The sequence below is a fragment of the Cebus imitator genome, unplaced genomic scaffold (genome assembly GCF_001604975.1).
Source record: "Cebus imitator isolate Cc_AM_T3 unplaced genomic scaffold, Cebus_imitator-1.0 Scaffold112, whole genome shotgun sequence".
NCBI classification, from domain to species: domain Eukaryota; kingdom Metazoa; phylum Chordata; class Mammalia; order Primates; family Cebidae; genus Cebus; species Cebus imitator.
Window position 1 is genome coordinate 4,685,024 of NW_016107427.1, and position 18,519 is coordinate 4,703,542.

The following is an 18,519-nucleotide window of genomic DNA, read 5'->3' on the forward strand; positions in this document are numbered from 1 at the left end:
AAAAAAAAAAAAAAAAAAAAAAAAAAAAAAAAAAAAAAAAAAAAGCCTTGGGCGTGTTTGTTTAGGTCTGTTTCTGGGTGGTCTGTTCTGTTCCATTGATCTCTGTCCGCCGTCTCACCGGTATCAAAGTTTTCATTACGGTAGCTTGACAATTAAATTTGAAGTCAGGTAAACTGAGTCTCTCGCTTCAGCCTTCTTTTGCAAAGTTGTTTTTAGCAATTGTCTTCACTGAGCATTCTGTGTAAGGAACATTTGCCTGCAGTCACCCCTCATTTCCCGTTTACCACCAGGTTAGATGCAGATGGTCCTGGGCTGAGCTGAATTGACATTTGTGATAAGCTGGGTTTCCTGATGTTATTGCTGTGGTCTTCCTGTGATAGCAGTTGTGCTTAGTTAGTTTTTGTCATAGCAGACGTTTAAATTTTAAAGAGATTTCAGGCAAAGTAGTGGTCCTCAGACTTGGGCTGCACCGAACCTCCCAGAGGGCTTTGCAAGCAGAGTGCAGGGCCCTCCGCAGAGCCTGATTCAGCAGGTCTGCGGGTGGGGGGCAAGGATTGCATTTCTGAGGTGCTCCCAAGCAATGCTGTCACTGCTGGTTCCTGATCCAGGGACCTCATGTTGAAATCACTGATGTAAGGTAAGTCTTCCCAGGACTGGTGGTTAAGCTAGGGGGATCTTGCACTTTTTTTTTTTTTTTTTTTTTTTTTTTTTTTTGAGATGAAGTCTCACTCGATCATCCAGGCTGGAGTGCAGCTGCGCAATTTCAGCTCACTTCAACCTCCGCCTCCCGGTTTCAAGCAATTCTCCTGCCTCAGCCTTCCACGTAGCTGGGATTATGGGCACATGCCACCATGCCCGGCTTGTTTTTGTACTTTTAGTAGAGATGGGGTTTCACCATGTTGTCCAGGCAGCTCTTGAACTCCTGACCTGAAGTGATCCACCTGCCCCCGCCTCTCAAAGCGCTGGGATTACAGGTGTGAGCCCCGCGTCTGGCTGGTATATTGAACTTCGAGTTCTTTTTTCCTCTCCTTTTCCCTGAAACAGTACTTCCTGAGTGCCTTATTCTGGGATGTCTTGTGTGCTTTAGAGGTCTGGAGACCACACTTCCCCTCTATAAAGGCACTTTCTGAGTGTTAAAGGGATTTTTGCCAAGACAGCAAAGACTTTGAAGATGCTCCGTTACTCAGGCCTGATCTGCAGCCCAGGGTGGCTGTGATCTCTGATACTGGGCCTTGAGGAGTGATTTTAGAGAGGCCACATTTTGGGGACCAGATGCTGCTAATCAGGACCCTTTTTGCCAGGACTCAGACGTTTACATACAGAGTGAGCACAGGAGGCTGAACCCCGCTCTCCTGCTTCCCCCGACCCTCTTTTCTGGGTTTCCTCTCCCAGCAGCTCCACTCAGAGGGGACCTTCTTTGGGGGCACCTGGAGGTGTGGGCAGTCTGTAGAGGTGCAGGCCAGAGGCAGGGTCTGCCCCGGGGAGACCATGCCAGGCCTCAGGGGATTCATCCAGGCTTCCTGGTAAGCAAGGCCAGGATGACTTCCCTCCATCCTCCCACTCCGATTCCAGTCACTTTGTTGGGACTCTGTATTCTTTGGTGATCTGACCACAGTGTGGGTCGCCTCTTAAGGCCTGCCGTTCCCATTGCCCGAGCTCCGGACTGTGAGTGGTGAGGGTTCCTGCAGAGGGCACACAGGTCCTAGACCTCCAGTAGCACAACAGCAACTCATGAAAGCGTGGCCCCCCCAACCCGACCCAGCGTTTCTTCTGCCCTTTGTTCCTGTTCATCTCCTGCTCACGGCCCAGCTGAACCCCATCCCAGACTGGTCCCTATTCACGCAGAGGTGCTTATCCACAGGAACTGCGGCAGGCGAGGCTGAATGCCGCTGTGAAACTGAGTGAGACTTGCCAGGGCTGCACGAGATGCCTTTGAACGTAAATGTGTGCTCCCAGGAAAAGAAGATATGCTGCTGTTTTGGGAGAAAATTTCATCCTGGTTATTTCTGGCATCTTAAGGGCAAATTGACACTCTCTCTCCTCTGCCTCACTTCCTTATAGCTAACTCACTCTCCTAACTTGAAGTTTTGAACCCCACGCTGCTCTCACACACGCGTGTTCAGTGACTGTGAGTTTCCATATAGGCTTTGCATGGTCTGCTTTTCACCCTTCAAGCTCCTGGGGATGAGCTGGGTGGAGAGCGTGTTGGAATCAGCATTCAGGAAGTGCCAGCATGCACGCCTTCCCAAACCACCCAGCAGCGGGCATCAGAGAAGCAGGACGCAGGAAGGAAGTGCCGGTGGGCACAGTTGGGGATGGGGGTGGGCAGAGGAGGAATGATTATTTGGTAGTACATACTGTGTGTATCTCACTTTATGCTCCCCCAAACTGCATGAGGTGGGTGTTTTTATTTCCATTTTACAGCCCAGGAATGTGAAGCCCCAGAATGAATGACGTCTAGATCACCCTGTGAATATGTGTGTGTGGTGGTGGTGGTCAGTTTGAGCTCATCTACCCAGTGTGCAAGTGTTTCTAGAGGTGAACCTCAAGGATGGATAGGAAATAGAACTGCTGGCTCTGATAACAGCTTATGTGGGAGCACGAGAGTCCTCCACAATGCCACGTGTCGATTTAGTCCCCAGAGAAATGAGTGTGCATGGGGCACCAGCCATATGTTAGGAGCTGAAGATAAAAGATTGCTTTAGACATACCTGCCCTTGAGGAAGTCACGGCTCAGACAGTAAGGGGAAAAAAAGTGACAGCTGGCTTTTTAAAATGGTGACATAGGCAGGCACGATGGCTTGTGCTGTAATCCCAGCACTTTGGAAGACTGAGCTTGGAGGATCGATTGAGCCCAGAAGTTTGGGACCAGCTGGAACTATAGTGACACCGTCTCTACAAAAAATTAGCAGGATGTAGTGGCCTGCATCCATAGACCCAGCTACTTGGGAGGCTGAGGCGGGAGGGTTGCCTGAGCCCAGCAGGCAGAGGCTGTAGTGAGCCGTGATCACACCACTGCACTCCAGCCTGGGAGGCAGAGCAAGACCCTGTCTCCAAAAAAGCTGTTTTATTTGTTTTAAAAATGGAAATTGATGGCTAATATGAAAAGGTGAAAGTCTGAGTTTACGAGGCCACTCAAATCCATTGCTTTTATTAAAAATAATATTATTTGAGGTGAGAAGGTGTTTCAGTGACTCCAGCCCTATCCCGTAACAAGAGGACACCTCACTGTGTGCTCTCTGTAAAGCACCACGTAATTGCCCTACACCAGCTGGAGGAGGCCTTGGTAAGAGTTGTCTTAAGCATTATTTTGGTAAGAGGCTGGGCACAATGGATCACACCTGTAATGCCAGCACCTTGGGAGGCCCAGGCAGGTGAATCATGGGAGGCCGGGAGTTCAAGACCAGCTTGCCCAATATGGTGAAACCCTGTCTCTACTAAAAATACAAAAATTAGCTGGGTGTAGTGGCGGGCACCTGGAGTCCCAGCTACCTGGGAGGCTGAGGCAGGAGAATCCCTTGAACTTGGGAGGCAGAGGTTGCAATGAGCCAAGATTGTTCTACTGCACTCCAGTCTGGGTGCAGAGGGAGCTCAATCTCAAAGAAAAAAAAACAGCAAAATTATTTTGGTAAGAGCTTATCATTAATGAGACTCTCTTGTGTCCTGACAGGTGTCAGCGATGGCTGAAGATGGGAGTGAAGAGATCATGTTCATCTGTAAGTGACCCACGGACCTGTCCGAGACCAACCCTGTGTCATGGCACCACACGGGCATGGCGCTTGCTGTCTGGGCAAAGCCACATCCACATTTGGTTTTTATAATATAGAAAAGCTATGGATTTACAATTTCCCTGTGAAACACGATTTATTTCATGAGTGGTGCACTATAGGGGTGTGGTTTTCCACAGGATCACCTTTCTCAGAACTGCTACAGAGAGCACTTTGCAGGGGGCAGCACATGGTCCAGAAAAGTAATCCAGGGCTGAGCAGGAGGGAAGTGTGTTAGAGTTATCATGAACCCATTAACATTGGCTGTTTTCACTTATGCTCATTCTTTGGGGAGGGTCTTGCTTTGCGTCACCGTGGGGTGACTGTGCTTGATTTGAGGTGTGTGGCGGGGCTGGAGCTTTCCCTGGGCGCGTGTCCTGCGTTTGCACTCCTCATGTGTGCGTGAGTGCTGATGGAGGCCTTGGGGACACCGGCCTCGTGCCATCCGATGCCCCCTCCCTTGCTTGTCTTTGCCGTGTCGGCATGCATCTTCGACTCTAGGTCACCCTCACAGGGCCGGGGTCCCCATTTCCCAGCTCTGTGTTCTGTGGGTGTCTCCCTTCCTGAGTGCTCTGATGCTCGGATGTCTGCTTGCAGGGTGTGAAGACTGCAGCCAATACCACGACTCCGAATGTCCCGAGCTGGGCCCAGTGGTCATGGTCAAAGACTCCTTTGTGTTAAGCAGGGCAAGGTGAGTGACCGCCGTGAGCTGCTTCCACGGTCCCGGGCCTGTCATTATGCCAGCTGTGACTCTGCAGGAGCAGAGCAGCCTCTGTATCTGCAGACAGAGAGGAAGGAACATGAGGGAGAACAGAGGCACTCCGAGTGAGTGCCAGCGATTTCCCTCCCACCGTGAACTGAGCAGCCTCTCTGCTGGGATGCACCAAAACACGTGCTTCAAAGCTCCAGAGTGAGTTTCTTTGATCCGCTTCAGGGTTCTTAGGAGCCCAGCTGTTCCTGACTCAGTGTGGAGGCTGCAAGAGAGTAGACTGGCCAAGGTGGTCGGTGCGCCGAGCACCAGCGGTCAAGCTGAGGTCTGCTCGTCGGCGTCTCTGTGCATTCCAGGTCTTGGCCTGCCAGCGGACACGTGCACACTCAGGCGGGAGGGCATGCGGGGTCATGAGGTCAGGGACAGGGCTGACCCACAGCAGCTTCCGGAAGCAGCCCCTGCAGGCCTGTTGGCTCAGAGGGCAGCAGCTGCCCTGCTGTTCCACCCTCACCCGCGGGAGGCTGTGCCTAGGGCAGTCCAGGGCAGGTGGGCTTGGACAAGGTGCCCTCCATTTCTTGGTGGCCTCTATAAAGGGGAGAGAATGCTGGCTCCTGTGCGGTGGCCGTGGCGTTGTAGGTGGCAGTACCTGGTGTGTTGCTGCTGCGGAGGTGGTCGCCGTCTCTTCAGGACTGTTTCCAGGAGCCTCCCAACTGTCCTCAACATCGTTCGTTTATTTTTTTCTTAGTGTGACTCAAAACAAAGAAATTAATGTTTTGGCCTCAAGTAGAGAGCACATCCACCCCGTCTTCCCCAGAACTTCAGGGGCTGCCTGTCGCCCGTGGATATTCAGCTGAAACCCCTGGTCCTGAAGTCAGACCCTGTGGTGGATCCTTGTCTCAGTGGCCTCCTGCCCACCCTGAGGGTCCTGTGCTCTGGGCACCCCATGCCTCCTCTGTCCGAGGGCCTGTGCGCTGGACACCCCATGCCCTCCTCTCTCTGAGGGGCCTGTGTGCTGGGCACCCCATGCCCGCCTCTGTCCTGGAGACATGTCCTGGGCTCGTCCTGGCTCCTGTACCTTCCTCCCCAGATCCCATCCCTGACATTCTTCCACTTCAGTTTAAGAGGTCACATCCTCAGTGAAACTGACCCGCCACTTGGCTGGAAACCCTTTTTGGTATTTAGGACGCCCGTGGCACTCGCGTCTTTCTTGGGGTGCTTCCGCACAGCTCCTCCGCAGCAAGTTCCCTGTGGTCCGCCCTCCATCGCTGGACCTACCAGTCTGACCCTGTTCAGTCTCATAGCAGCCCCACCAGGGAGGCACCTATTGGCGCTGTCTTTCCCATGGGGAGTTAAACCCGCCGTTCAGTAAACAGCCCCGCTGTGGCTTGCTCTGGGTGAATCTCACCAGGGCCTTGTGGTCGGCCTCGTGTAGCTAAGGACACAAGATTACGGCTCCACTGCCACAGCCCGAGGGCATCTTCACAACCTCAGCCTCAGTCCTCATTCGGCACCTATTAGGAAGGCTCCTGCGTTTTGTTTCGTTTTGTTTTCTTTGAGACAGGGTCCTGCGCTGTCACTCAGGCTACAGTGCAGTGGCCCAGTCTCGGCTCACTGCAGCCTCAAACTCCTGGGCTCAAGTGATCCTCCCGCCTCAGCCTCCGTAGTAGCTGGGACTACAGGCACGCACCACCATTCCCAGCTAATTTTTTGTACTTTTTGTAGAGACACGGTTTTACCACGTTGTCTGGGCTGGTCTCAAACTCCTGGTCTTATGCGATCCTCCCACTGCACCTGGCCTGGAATGCTTCTATTTTATTACCTGGAGAATTCCATTTCAGAAGACCCCTGGCCGTCAGTGAGAGTGAGCTCTTAGGTTATCTTAACACACAGGTCCCTGGTATGAGTGCTGTCTTCCGAGCCTTGCTCTATCCCATTTCCAGGTCATCCCTTCCTCCCAACTTGGAGATCAGACGACTGGAAGACGGAGCCGAGGGGGTGTTCGCCGTCACTCAGCTTGTCAAGCGGACACAGTTTGGTCCCTTTGAGTCCAGGAGGGTCGCCAAATGGGAAAAGGAGTCCGCGTTTCCCCTGAAGGTAAAGGCCATTGCCAAACAGGAGCTGAGGAGCTGGGTGTTGATGGCCTTCCTATGTGGGAATGGGGAGAAGGAACTACTGAGTTTCCATGACTTAGAAATGCCTTGAAAACAGCTCTAAATATTGTAGGTCTGCTTAGTTTCCAAGAAAATGTTTGTTTTTATATTACAAGGGCATCAATATTAAGTTAGTATTGTGTCATTTTCTTTTTGTTTTTCTTTTTTTTTTGAGATGGACTTTTGCTCTTGTTGCCCAGGCTGGAGTGCAGTGCCGTGATCTTAGCTCACTGCAACTTTTGCCTTCCTGGTTCAAGCGATTCTCCTGCCTCAGCCTCCCAGGTAGCTGCGATTACAGGTGCCACCACGCCCCACTAATTTTTATATTTTGAGTAGAGACGGGGTTTCACCATGTTGCCCAGGCAGGTCTCAAACTCTTGACCTCAGGTGATCCACCTGCCTCAGCCTCCCAGAGTGCTGGGATTACAGGCATGAGCCACTGCGCCTGGCCGTATTTTGTAATTTTCAGTTTTGCAAAACACTGAAGAGTGTGTTTAAAACATATGCAGGAGAAACCCCGAACATGACTCCAGTTGTCCTGCACCTTCCGTGGCTGTCACAGGCTTTATGAGGCCGCTTCTTGTGGGGCTGCGTCACTCTAGTTATTTCTATGCCTGTGCACAGCGTTGGGTAGTTTGCAAAGCTCTTTCAAAGGGAAGGTGTTTGTTGAGGCAGTGGTGAGATTTTGGGCATAGTACAAAGTCTGGCAGCTCTAAAAAGCACATCACACTGAGAGAAGACAGTGGTTCTCTACTTTTACGTGAATTTAAGAAAACTAAAATGTATGTAAATTGCAAGGCAGGCTCTGGAATACTTAAAAAATCAGCCCTCTGGAAGGCATGTGAGGCCAGGCGAGGTGGGTTTTTACTGTTCCCATGCCTGCCCTCAGTGTCATACCCCAAGCCAGCCAGTCTGCAGAAATATCTGTGAAATAAACAAAGGAGGAACGGGTTGCTAGTCAGCAAACTTTTCTTAGAGACCCTTAAAAGGGATCCGCTTGTTTTAGGATAGGCAGCGGAAGTCAACAAGCTTGGGTTTTTGGAAGTCCTTTGAAAACTGATCTTGGAAGGCAGATTTCAGCAAAAAGGAAAAAAAGGGAAAGACACTTTATTTGTTTACAAAGAGAAAGAAAGAAGGGAGGGAGGGAGGGAGGAGAAGGAAGGAAGGGAAAGACGGAAAGTTTTAAGTTGAAGAAATACATAGTAGTGCCTAAACCAGCCTCTGAAAGGCGGTCAGCTACCTGCGTGTCCTTTGCAGCACCTGTCTGGCTGAGGTACACAGTTGGTGTGGGTGCATGGTTGGGGCCAGGCCCCTTTAAAGAAGTCTGTTGTACCCATTTGGTGGTCTTTCAGCTACTCGATTCTGAAGGTCACCGCCTGGTACTGGGCTGTTTTCAGTGCACGCTCCAGCGTTCAGCTCCTGTATGCCCACCAGAGCAAGGATGCCGCCAGCTGGGAGCACGCCTTTCTCAGCAACTGGGGGTCATTAAGTGGATGGTTGTCCTCCCTCCCTGCCTCTTACTTCCAAGGGCTCTGTCCTCAGAGAGGCCTCTCTGGGAAAAGCTTAGGAGAGGGGAGAGCTGTCTTCCCACAGTGAGGAAGAGATCATGGCATTCAGAAAATAAGGAACAAAACCCTCCTGTACTCGGGTGGTTCATCTGAACTTCAAAATATTTAAGTTTCTCTCCCTACTGCCTGCCTGCATTTAATCCATAAAGAAATAGTGCTGCTTTATAGCCAAGCAGGCAGCTGGTAAAGCCTGAGGAACCCAGCATGCCTGTGGCAGAGCTGGGTGTAGAACTCAGTGTCCCAGTTCCCAGTGGCCATCTGTGGAGCCTAGGTGTCTGTCCCCATGACACCTGGACTAGGAGCAGAGCTCAGGTGTCCACTCAAAGCCCACCTGCACCGGGACTAGAACCTCGATGTCCCCATGCCCACTAGAACCCGATTAGAACTTGAGTTCTGTACCTGGGCCATGAGTCACACCCAGGTGTCCCAGTGACACATGGACCCGTTGGCTGTGTCTGCTGCTTCCTTTTGCCTGTGACAAATCTGACCTGTTGAAGCCACATGGTCTACCTGTGACCCTCCCACCTCAGCATCCTGTACGGGATCCCTTCTGGCCTCTGATGTGGCACTGTGTAGATGGGTTCCTCAGCACCCGCCCCCCACACGCTGACACGCAGATGGGTAATCTGCCATTTCCCTGGCATCTTCATGGGCTGACTCACCCTCAGGTGTTCCAGAAGGACGGACACCCCGTGTGCTTCGACACCTCCAACGAGGATGACTGCAACTGGATGATGCTGGTGCGGCCGGCGGCGGAGGCTGAGCACCAGAACCTGACGGCTTACCAGCACGGCAGCGACGTGTACTTCACCACCTCCAGGGACATCCCCCCGGGCACCGAGCTGCGCGTGTGGTACGCGGCCTTCTATGCCAAGAAGATGGACAAGCCCATGCTGAAGCAGGCCTGCTCCAGCGCCCACGGTACGTGGCGGCCCCTGGTCCTGGGTCGCCTTCCCTAGTGCCCCGCCGATGGGTATGGCCCCCTGGCTCTGTGCTGACCCCAGGCTGATGAGGTGGGTTGTGTGGGGCCAGCTGCTGGGGTGCAGAGAGTGGAGGCAGAGAGTCAGGTCTGTCTTTCCGCTTGTTAAACATCCTTGGTGAGTTTGGCATGCGGATGTAACACAAGCTGACACAGTCAGGCAGAGATGCATTCTGAGAAGCGTGTCCTGGGGTGATGTCTTTGTTATTGGAGCGCCGTAGAGCGCACTCTCACGCACCTTGATGGCATGGCCCGCTACACACCCAGGCCGTACGGTGTAGCTCGCCGTTCTAGGCTGCCAACCTGTCCAGCATGTGCCTGTCCTGCATGCAGTGGGCCCTTTAACGCATGGTATTTGTCCGTGTGAACATAGACCAGGTAATACAGGGAAAGTACTGCATTATGACCTTCGGGGACCACTGTCGTTGACTGAAACGTTGCTATGTGGTGCGTGACTGCTGAGCTCTGCCCTCAGGGCTATAGCCTGTGACTCATCCTCCTTATCCCGTGAGGCAGGGGTATTCACCCTGTCTCTGGACAGAGGAGACAGAGCACAGAGAGGTGAAGGAACTGAGCCCAGGTCACAGTGAAGTAGATGAAGAAATCAGGATTGGTCCCTGGCCTCCGGCTCCAGTGCTGCTCTTCCCTGTGCAGTGGCCTCCTCCCAGATTTCAGGGGAGTGTGTGCGCACACGCATGGGTGTATCTGTGTGTGTGTGTGTGCGCGCGTGCGTATCTGTGTGTGCACGTACATGTGCATATCTGTGTGTGTGTGTGTATGTATGCATGTGTGTGCATGTTCAAAGAAAGCCCTAGTGGACGTATGTGAGTGATCTGCCCAAATCTAGCATTCCTTTGGAAAAGCAAACCACAGTGCCTGTCCTGCTAACCCGGGGTCGGGACACCACTTTCCCCACCAAGCGGGCCTGTTGAACTTTAAATCTTTCTCATCCGTGTTGTGGGTCTTTTTGGCATAGATCCTCCTCATAAAACCTGAAGAAACCATATGAACTTCCTGATATTTGATGTCTTCCGACCTGCAAACCATCAATTTCATATGGCAGAAGCTAACACTACCCAGGAGCACACATTGTCTATGGTTGCTATGAAGATTCTTGCTCAAGGGGGAGAAATAGATATTGACTCTCCTCACCCCCCACCCAAATGACCTGATTCTCACATGACCCTTGTTTCCTTGTTTATAAATGCAGTGTAATCCAAAATATTGGTAGTTCCATAGTGTAAGATTCTTCACAGATTTGGAAGGTTTTTATCTGTCCTGTTTGTCAGTATGATTGAGGCTTTGTGAAATGCACCTTGTTGTCCCCTAATCCAGGTGGGCAGATAAAGCGGAGTGACGGAGGAGTCCACAATGGGCTGTGAGTGAGTGTCCCTGGGCCGCGTGGGCGTGTCTCATGGGAGTGTCCCGGTGTTGCATGGGAGTGTCCCGGCGCTGTGCTGCCCTCACAAACCACCACCAACCCCAGTGGCTTTTAGGTCAGAAATGTGCCCTCCCAAAGTGGTGGAGTCCAGACATCCAAGATCAAGGTGGCAGCAGGGCTGGCTCCTTCTGGGAACCTGGAGGGAGACTTTGTCCTGGGCCTCTCCGCAGCCTCTGGTGGCGGCCGGCACAGCAGGCTTTTGCGTCCCTTGGCCTGTGGCTGCGTCACTCCAGCCTCTGCCTGTCTTCTCCCCCATGTCTCTGTGTCCTCTCTACATAAGGCCACCAGTCATTGGATTTAGGCCTCCCCAATCCAGCATGACCTCACGTTAACTTGATGCCATCTGCAAGGATCCTCTCTTAAGGGCTATAGGTGGGTGTGAATTTCGGGGAGCCACTGTTGAACCCATTATGGGCCCTGTGAGGTCTAGGTGGAGGGGAGCCACTGGGGATGCTGCCAGGGAGTGTCAGCGGGGAGCCAGTCGGGGCAGCTCTCTGCAGGGGTGGCAGCATCCTCTTCCACCAGGATGGTAAAGGCAGGACTTCACATCCTTCACAGATATGTTTGCAGAAAAAGACTGTGGCTTTGTGGGGAGTTCTTTAAGAGTGAAAGGGACAAAAAGAACTTGGAGAAACCCACTGCTCTTCACCCTGCTCCTAGCCCCACCCTCTCGGTTTTGCCAAAACCGGATACCTGGCCCGGCCCAACCCAGCATCAGAGAGGCCCCCGTGGCAGCACCTGCTGGGTCAGGGGCCATTTCCAAGTCCTGCGAGGCTGGGATTTCCAAGCAGAGCCCAAGTCACTGTGATCATCGGGACCTGTGTCTGGAATTCCTGAAGGCCTAGGCAGCTGGCAGTTCGTGTGCCCACGGCCAGCCCAGACTGCGGCCACGCTGGGGGTGGGGTTCTGAGATGCTGGCCTTGGCCATTTACCCCCGGTCAGTTTGTAACCTGGGTGATGCCCTCACAACTCTCAAGGCTAAGGTCAAAGCAAATGTTGTCCCCTCTTATTGGAACCACAGGTGTTTTGTCGTCATTTTACCTGCCGGAGACCCTTCAGTCTGGAGCTAAGTTTGAAACAATAGATTTAAATGAAGTCAGCCTGGGACTGTGTGGTTCAGTAGAGTCACCTCCTGATTCCGGAGTTTCTAGGGTAATTCCCATTCCTCCCTAAAACCTCTGAGAGCAAAAGGGGACTTTTAGTCAACCTACCAGGATGGTCTGCATGAATGGGAACGTATGATCACTTGAGCACAGCGTAAACCTAAACAAGGTTTTTAATGGGAGATAAATAAACAACTTGGTTACTGTTAGATTTCAGAAATGCTTTTTAGGATGGTCACTTGTGTTCGGGGACGGATGACAAGCAGTCATTTCTAGAGAAGTAGTGAACATCGCGATTCCTGTCCACCCACTGGTTGGTTGGGTTCCTCCTTTCCTTCCCCTCCTGAGAGAGCCCCTGTTGAGCTCCAGCTTGGTCCTTGAAGTAGCGCCAGCTGCCCTGGTGGACTTCCCCTGGGTCCACCTGCTGGCTGTTCAAACAGCAACCCAGCAGCCACATCAGCACCCCCTCCCCCAACACACACTGCCTCTCACCCTCTGCCACCCACCTGGCTCCTTCTTCCCTGGAGTCCCTCCTCCCTGAGCTCCCAGGGGTCCCTCTCCAGGCATAGGAGCGCTTCTAAAGCCCTGCCCATCCAGTGCACCCAGGTCCAAGCAGAGCCTGAGTGGTGGTCGAGCATCTCACCCGGCTGAAGCTATGCACTGGAGCTCCACGCTGCCCGCGTCTCAGAAATGAGTATCTTGATAGATGACAAGACCTTTGAAGAGAGGCCAGAAGCATCCAGAAAGCTGGCCCCTTGCATAGCTCTCACTGTTTAGACTGTGAAGGCCTGGAGTTCCTGGGGTAACTGTAATTCCACTCCTGTTCAGCAACGCAGCCTTTGGGGTGGACATGCCCAGAGAGAACACTGCTGCGTGGTGGGAGGACAGGAGCCTTTTGGGACATTGTCACACCTCTGGCCCAGTGGGTATAGGCAGAGTGATGTGAGTGGCCCCCAGGGCCATGGGTGTGCTCCTGGAACCGTCCCGAGGCCAATGAACCCAGGAACCATCTTCCTGTAAATCACTCAGTGTGGTGGCCCAGTCTTTCTTGGTGAGCAGCAGAGCTCCTAAGACTTACTGACTTAATTCTATTTCTTCTTTCATTTGCTCCAAATGTGCATCTTTGTATAGAAATCAATTTGCAGATCAGTGGAGCTGTCTTCTAAATACAGAGAAAAGTGGTTTTGTACTGAAGGAGCAGTAACACATCCCTTTAAAAGTTACTTCCTATTTTTTTCTGGTAGTAGGTTTACTTTTCTAGTTAGCTCTTTTTCTTTTTTTGTTGTTTTTTGAGATAGGGTCTGACACTGTCGCCCAGGCTGGAGTGTGGTGGCATGATCGTGGCTCACTGTAGGCACGCGCCTGACTCAGGTGATCCTCCCACCTCAGCCTCCCTAGTAGCTGGGGCTACAGGTGTGTGCCACCACACCCAGCTATTTTTTTTTTTTTTAATTTTTATTTTTAGTAGAGATGGGTCTCACTATGTTGCCTAGGCTGGTCTTGAACTCCTATATGCAAGCATTCCTCTCACCTCCCGAAGTGCTAGGATTCTAGGCATGGACTACTGTGCCTGGCCTTATCTTTTTCTTGAGCTCACATTGCAATTGATTTTCTTTCTTTACACAAACCTGAACCTGCTGACAGATGGGGGCAGCCCAAGAAGCGTCCGGGATCTTCATGGGAGAGAGCATGGGGCCCAGGAAGAGTGTGGTGGGGCACCATGCCAGCAAGGCGTGGTTATGGGACACCCGTCTCCACCAGCCTCTGTTCCCTTTTACACTCGCTCTCTGAGAATCCACTGCTTGAAGAATCCCGCAAGATCGTGGACAAATGGAAATGAGAGCCAGAGTCCCATTTCTCACCTTCTCAAACACACATGGCTTCCGAAGGAGAAAGTTTTAAAAGTCACCTTTCTATGAAAAGAGTAAAATATAAACACATTTTATAACTTGGGGAAACTGTAGAGGCACATATAGCATCACTGTTCTAACTCAACTGTTGTTGCCATTTGATGAGCATTTTCTCATATTTTTAGATTTTAATTTAATTTAATTTTTTTGAGACAGAGTCTTGCTCTGTGGCCAAAGCTGGAATGTAGTAGCCTGATCTCAGCTCACTGAGACCTCCACCTCCCGGTTCAAGAAATTCTCTTGCCTCAGCTTCCCAAGTAGCTAGGATTACAGGCATGTACCATCACACCCAACTAATTTTTGTATTTTTAGTAGAAATAGGGTTTCACCCTGTTGGCCAGGCTGTTGAACTCCTGACCTGAAGTGATCCACCTGCCTCAGCCTCCCAAAGTGTTGGGATTATAGGCATGAACCACTGGACTAGCCCCTGTATTAGTTAAAAAACCAGCACTCATGACATGTAGTTTACATGCAGTAAGACTCAGCTCAGAGACTTTTTTTTTTTTTTTTTTTTGAGACAAGAGTCTGGGTCTGTCACCCAGGCTGGAGTGTAATGGTGTGATCTTGGCTCACTGCAACTTCCACCTCTTGAGTTCGAGAAATTCTTGTGCCTCAGCCTCCCAAGAAGCTGGACTTACAAGTGTGAGCCACCACTCCTGGCCAGTTTAGAGACTTTTGAGTGTCTACAGTTGTCTAAGCTCCATCGAAGTTGAGTTACAGGACTTCATCCCAGGAAGCTCTCTCGTGCCGCCCTGCAGTCAGCGCCCCCACTGGAACACCAGGCTGCTGTCTGCGCTGTAGCCTTGCTGTCACTTGTTTTAAAACTCTGCACAGCAGAGCTCTAGCTGCGCCTCCCGTCTTACTGCTTGCTTTTCTTTGCAAGCACAATCTGGCTCACCACGTCTTAAGCCTTTTCCCTTCTATTACTATCTCTGGCATCACTTTAAAGCTGCATCATGTTGGATTTTGCTGAGACACTTCTCTTTTGTTGGATATTTAAGTGATTGGCGGTAAGAGTTGCCTTCTGACGGTTGACTAATATTTTTTACTAAGAATTCTTTATCTTTTACAATGAATATTTGGAAAATCCTGAGTTCTTCTCTTGGTGAGCGGACAGTCGCCATGACATTTTTCTAGTCCTCGTACTTAGCAGCAGAACGCCAAGCTGAAGGGAACTGGTACTCGTGGGGGTGTGGGAGCCTCATTGCTGGAGATGGCGGCCCACATGGATTAGAAGAAACTCCCCTGTTCAGAGGTGGTAGCCTCTGGTATGCTGGCTCCTTGTCCTCTTTTTCTGAGACTGACATGCGACCGTTTTTCTCTTTGGAACCTGTGTGTTTGGGAAGGTGAGTGAGAAGTGGGGATTTGGCTCTGATTTCCATTTGTCCTCCATCTTTGGGATTCTTCAAGCAGGAGATTCTCAGCAAGTGTAAAAGGGAACAGAAGCTGGTGGGGACGAGGCGTCCCAGAAAAGTTCCCTGCTGGCATGGTGGCCCACCACACTCTTTCTGCTTTTTCTTTATTTTTAGCATGACAGAAAATTTCAGATTGCATTTATACCTCTTTTCTGTTGTTGTCTTATGAAAACTCAACATGGATGCAAACAGTTACAGCAATAATCAGTATCTTTATCTTCCAGTCATTACATCCTTAGTACTAGTTTTGGATATGAAAAGATCCATGTTTTTTCCTAGTGCCAAATGCATGTGCAGTTGTGGTTTTGGGTTATTTTTTTAAAGTCCCAGAAGTTTGTGTCTGTGAGTGGCCCCTGGAGTTGGCAGTGGGTGATGAGCTTCAGTGCAGGCTGTATCGTGATTGGAATGGAAGTTACAGGCAGGGGTCCTGGCCTGGGCCGGCCCACAGGGGCTGCCAGACGAGGCGTGGAGACACTGGGCTGGGCCAGATCGTGGCACACTCGCTTAACACCCCTCCAATTTTAGGTTGCACAAGAGCATCAGTGGCTTTTTTGTTAGAAGGTGCCTGTAGTTCTCTTTATGGCCAGGTGTACCCTGCATACCATGTCCCCTCAGCTTAGCTGTCTCTCCCCAGGTTCCTGTGCAGCATGGGCTGAGGGATAGAGGTGCTGCCTGGGATAGTGGCCAGCTGCCTCAGGTGCCTGTTTAAGTTCAAATTGAGTAAGATGAAATCCTTATTTCCTGAGACGCGAGCCACATCTGGTTACCGGCAGCCTTGCTGGGCAGCAGCTCCGGAGCACATCTTTCATCTGCAGAAAGCTCTGCTGGACAGCACTGGGCGGGCGCCGCTGCCTGGCTGCGTGGGTTCCATCGTCTCTTATTCTATGAGCCGGTGAGAGGCTGAGGAATTACACTTGGCTCTTCACGATGCACTTTCCTCATGAAGTCACAGAAGGGACGATCCTGGTCCCCCGGACTGGCTTCTTGGAGGAGTTCACAGTTCTGTGACTGGTGACCCTGCAGCAGGCGTGGCTCTGTGCTCAGTTGCCTCATCTGTGAAAAGGGGACAGTCACAGGACCGAATCAGCCACATGTGTAAAGCTCTGAAAACGGTGTCTGTCATGTGGAGTGACCACAGGCCCGTCAGCTGCTGTCATCACTGTCATCCCTGCCTCCTAGCAAACGCCCCTTCTCCGACACGAGCTGCTTGGGGGGTCACCTTTTTCTCCTCTCATGTCTTTTGAAGCTGCAGGCACCCCAGAAAACAGCGCCCCCATGGAGTCGGAGCCCAGCCAGTGGGCGTGTAAAGTGTGTTCTGCCACCTTCCTGGAGCTGCAGCTCCTCAATGGTAAGGAGGACGTGTGTGGAGTTCCAGTTTGTAAAACTCCTGTGTCGAGCTGCCTCTGACTCACACTGTCACCTGTCTGCGGTGTTGGGATGTCCCAAGCTTTGTCCTGTCTGTCCCATTTCCCCACAGTGTAGTCGCCAGAACCAAGGCTTTCTCAGGGGCTGAAGCTTCTGGGCAGCCCCGCTCCCCACCCCCGAGCCCGGCAGGCGTCTCTCCTCATTCCTCCCAGTCATGGAAGTTGCATTTCTGCTGGGTGCCTTGACTCTGGAGCACTGGCGGGGGCCAGGGGCCAGCCGTGGAGTCTTGCCTTTGCTGTCCCTACTTAACACCTGTTTCTACTGTTTCTTTATCCGCCAGACATTTTCTTCTTTTTTTGACACAAGGGTCGGCTCTGTTGTCCAGGCTGGAGTGCAGCGGCGTGATCATGGCCCACTGCAGCCTTGACCTCGTAGGCTTAAGTGATCCTCCCACCTCAGCCTCCCGAGTAGCTGGGACCATAGACATGTGCCACCACGCCCAGCAAATTTTTGGGTATCTTTTTTAGAGACAGGGATTTCACCATGTTGCCCAGGCTGGCTCAAACTCCTGGGCTCAAGTGACCCGTCTGCCTCAGTGCTCCAAAGTACTTTGTTTACAGGCGTGAGCCACGGCGCCTGGCCTCAGAGCATTTTTATCTGCTCAGGCTGACATACGAATTTAAGGTGGCTGAGAAAGCATTGCACATCTTTCCAGCTTCTGCAGTGCTCCGGGAACTTTCCCTTTCTTTCTCTTAGGGAGCTGATTTTTCCACAAGCCTCTTACGAGGCCAATGTGTAGTGAAGAAAGACTCAAGTCAAATAAACCGTGGGGGAATCGCATGGAAACAGTTTGTGGCCATTTGTCACACGTGGACCATGCTCAGAGGCCCCAGGCCTGGCGGGTTCCAGGCAGTGCAGCTGTGAGGAGTGACCGGGACAGCCACCGTGCGGGCAGACTTGAGCTACCTGGTCGCATGCTCCTGAGGCATCCTACTCCTCTTGGCTTCAATGAATTGATGAACATGTCATTTTGCCCTCTGCTTGGTGAGAAGCATTTTGTGTTTGTCACCAAGACACAGACAGCAGAGTGGCAGCAGCGTTTTCTAGGGGTGCCATGTTTGTGCAGAGCATACCCTGGATCCAATGGAGACCAGTGGCAGGCACTTCAAGGTGGGAGGGGTGCTGCCTGTGATGGGTGGGAGGGGTGCTGCCTGTGATGGGCGGTCCCCTCCACAAAGCCAGATAGTCCTTGGTGCTCATTTGTTTTTCTTCCTGATAACTAGTTTTGAGTGAGGAAAAAAGAAATTCCTTCATATTTGCAGTCAAACTCTACTTGTATGTCATCAACCACATAAGACAGGGAACTTAGGCTTCCCTTACAATTAGGCTGATGGTGACTGGGACCCCTCAGTGCCAGGCCCTCTGGATACTTCCTGTGTCAACACCATGGGGTACAACCATGACCCATTTCAGGGATGAGTAAACAGAGGCAGGAGCCCTGACAGCGCCTGCCCACAGCACAGCTGCCTCGAGGGCTAGAGCCAGGTACTCAGGGGCCCAGCCTCTGCCCCCTGGATTACCTGAGGGGTCCCAAGCATTCCTTCCCTGTGTCAGCTGTGCCTTCTGCTACAGCCTCTCACTGGGGGTCTTGGGAAAATCCATGGCTCAGGAGCCAAGGACTGGGGAGCAGAGCCCCCAGGAGGGAGAAGACTGAGGAGCAGCCCCAAAAGCCAGCCTGTGATAGGGGCGGGGCTGTATGTGTCCCTGTTAGGGGGAAGGGCTGTGTGTGTCCTTGTAAGGGGGGAGGGACTGCATGTGTCCCTGTGAGGGGGAAAGGGCTGTGTGTGTGTGTGTATCCCTGTGAGGGGGAAAGGGCTGTGTGTGTGTGTGTGTGTGTCCCTGTGAGGGGGGAGGGGCTGTGTGTCCCTGTGAGGGGGTGGGGCTGTATGTATCCCTGTGAGGGGGGAGGGGCTGTGTGTGTCCCTGTGAGGGAGGAGGAGCTATGTGTCCCTGTGAGGGGGAGGAGCTGTGTCCCCCTGTAACGGGGAAAGGGCTGTGTGTCCCTGTGAGGGGGAGGGGCTTTGTGTCACTGTGAGGGGGGAGGGGCTGTGT

General features: G+C 52.1%; 1 protein-coding gene across 7 annotated transcripts in view; it reads left to right on the top strand.

Annotated features, from left to right (window-relative positions):
* Positions 1-18,519, top strand: part of PRDM15 (PR/SET domain 15) — an 83,534-nt gene that overhangs the window by 16,375 nt on the left and 48,640 nt on the right. For 4 of the 7 annotated variants that reach the window (XM_017538608.2, XM_017538609.2, XM_037742062.1 and 1 more), the window contains exons 2-6: positions 3,671-3,716; positions 4,365-4,458; positions 6,417-6,570; positions 8,863-9,115; positions 16,289-16,390. In XM_017538608.2, coding sequence (XP_017394097.1) covers positions 3,671-3,716; positions 4,365-4,458; positions 6,417-6,570; positions 8,863-9,115; positions 16,289-16,390 — 649 coding nt within the window. Of the gene's footprint in view, positions 1-51; positions 638-3,670; positions 3,717-4,364; positions 4,459-6,416; positions 6,571-8,862; positions 9,116-16,288; positions 16,391-18,519 lie in introns of those variants that run through there. The other 3 variants (XM_037742061.1, XM_037742063.1, XM_037742064.1) reach the window with 3 other exon arrangements.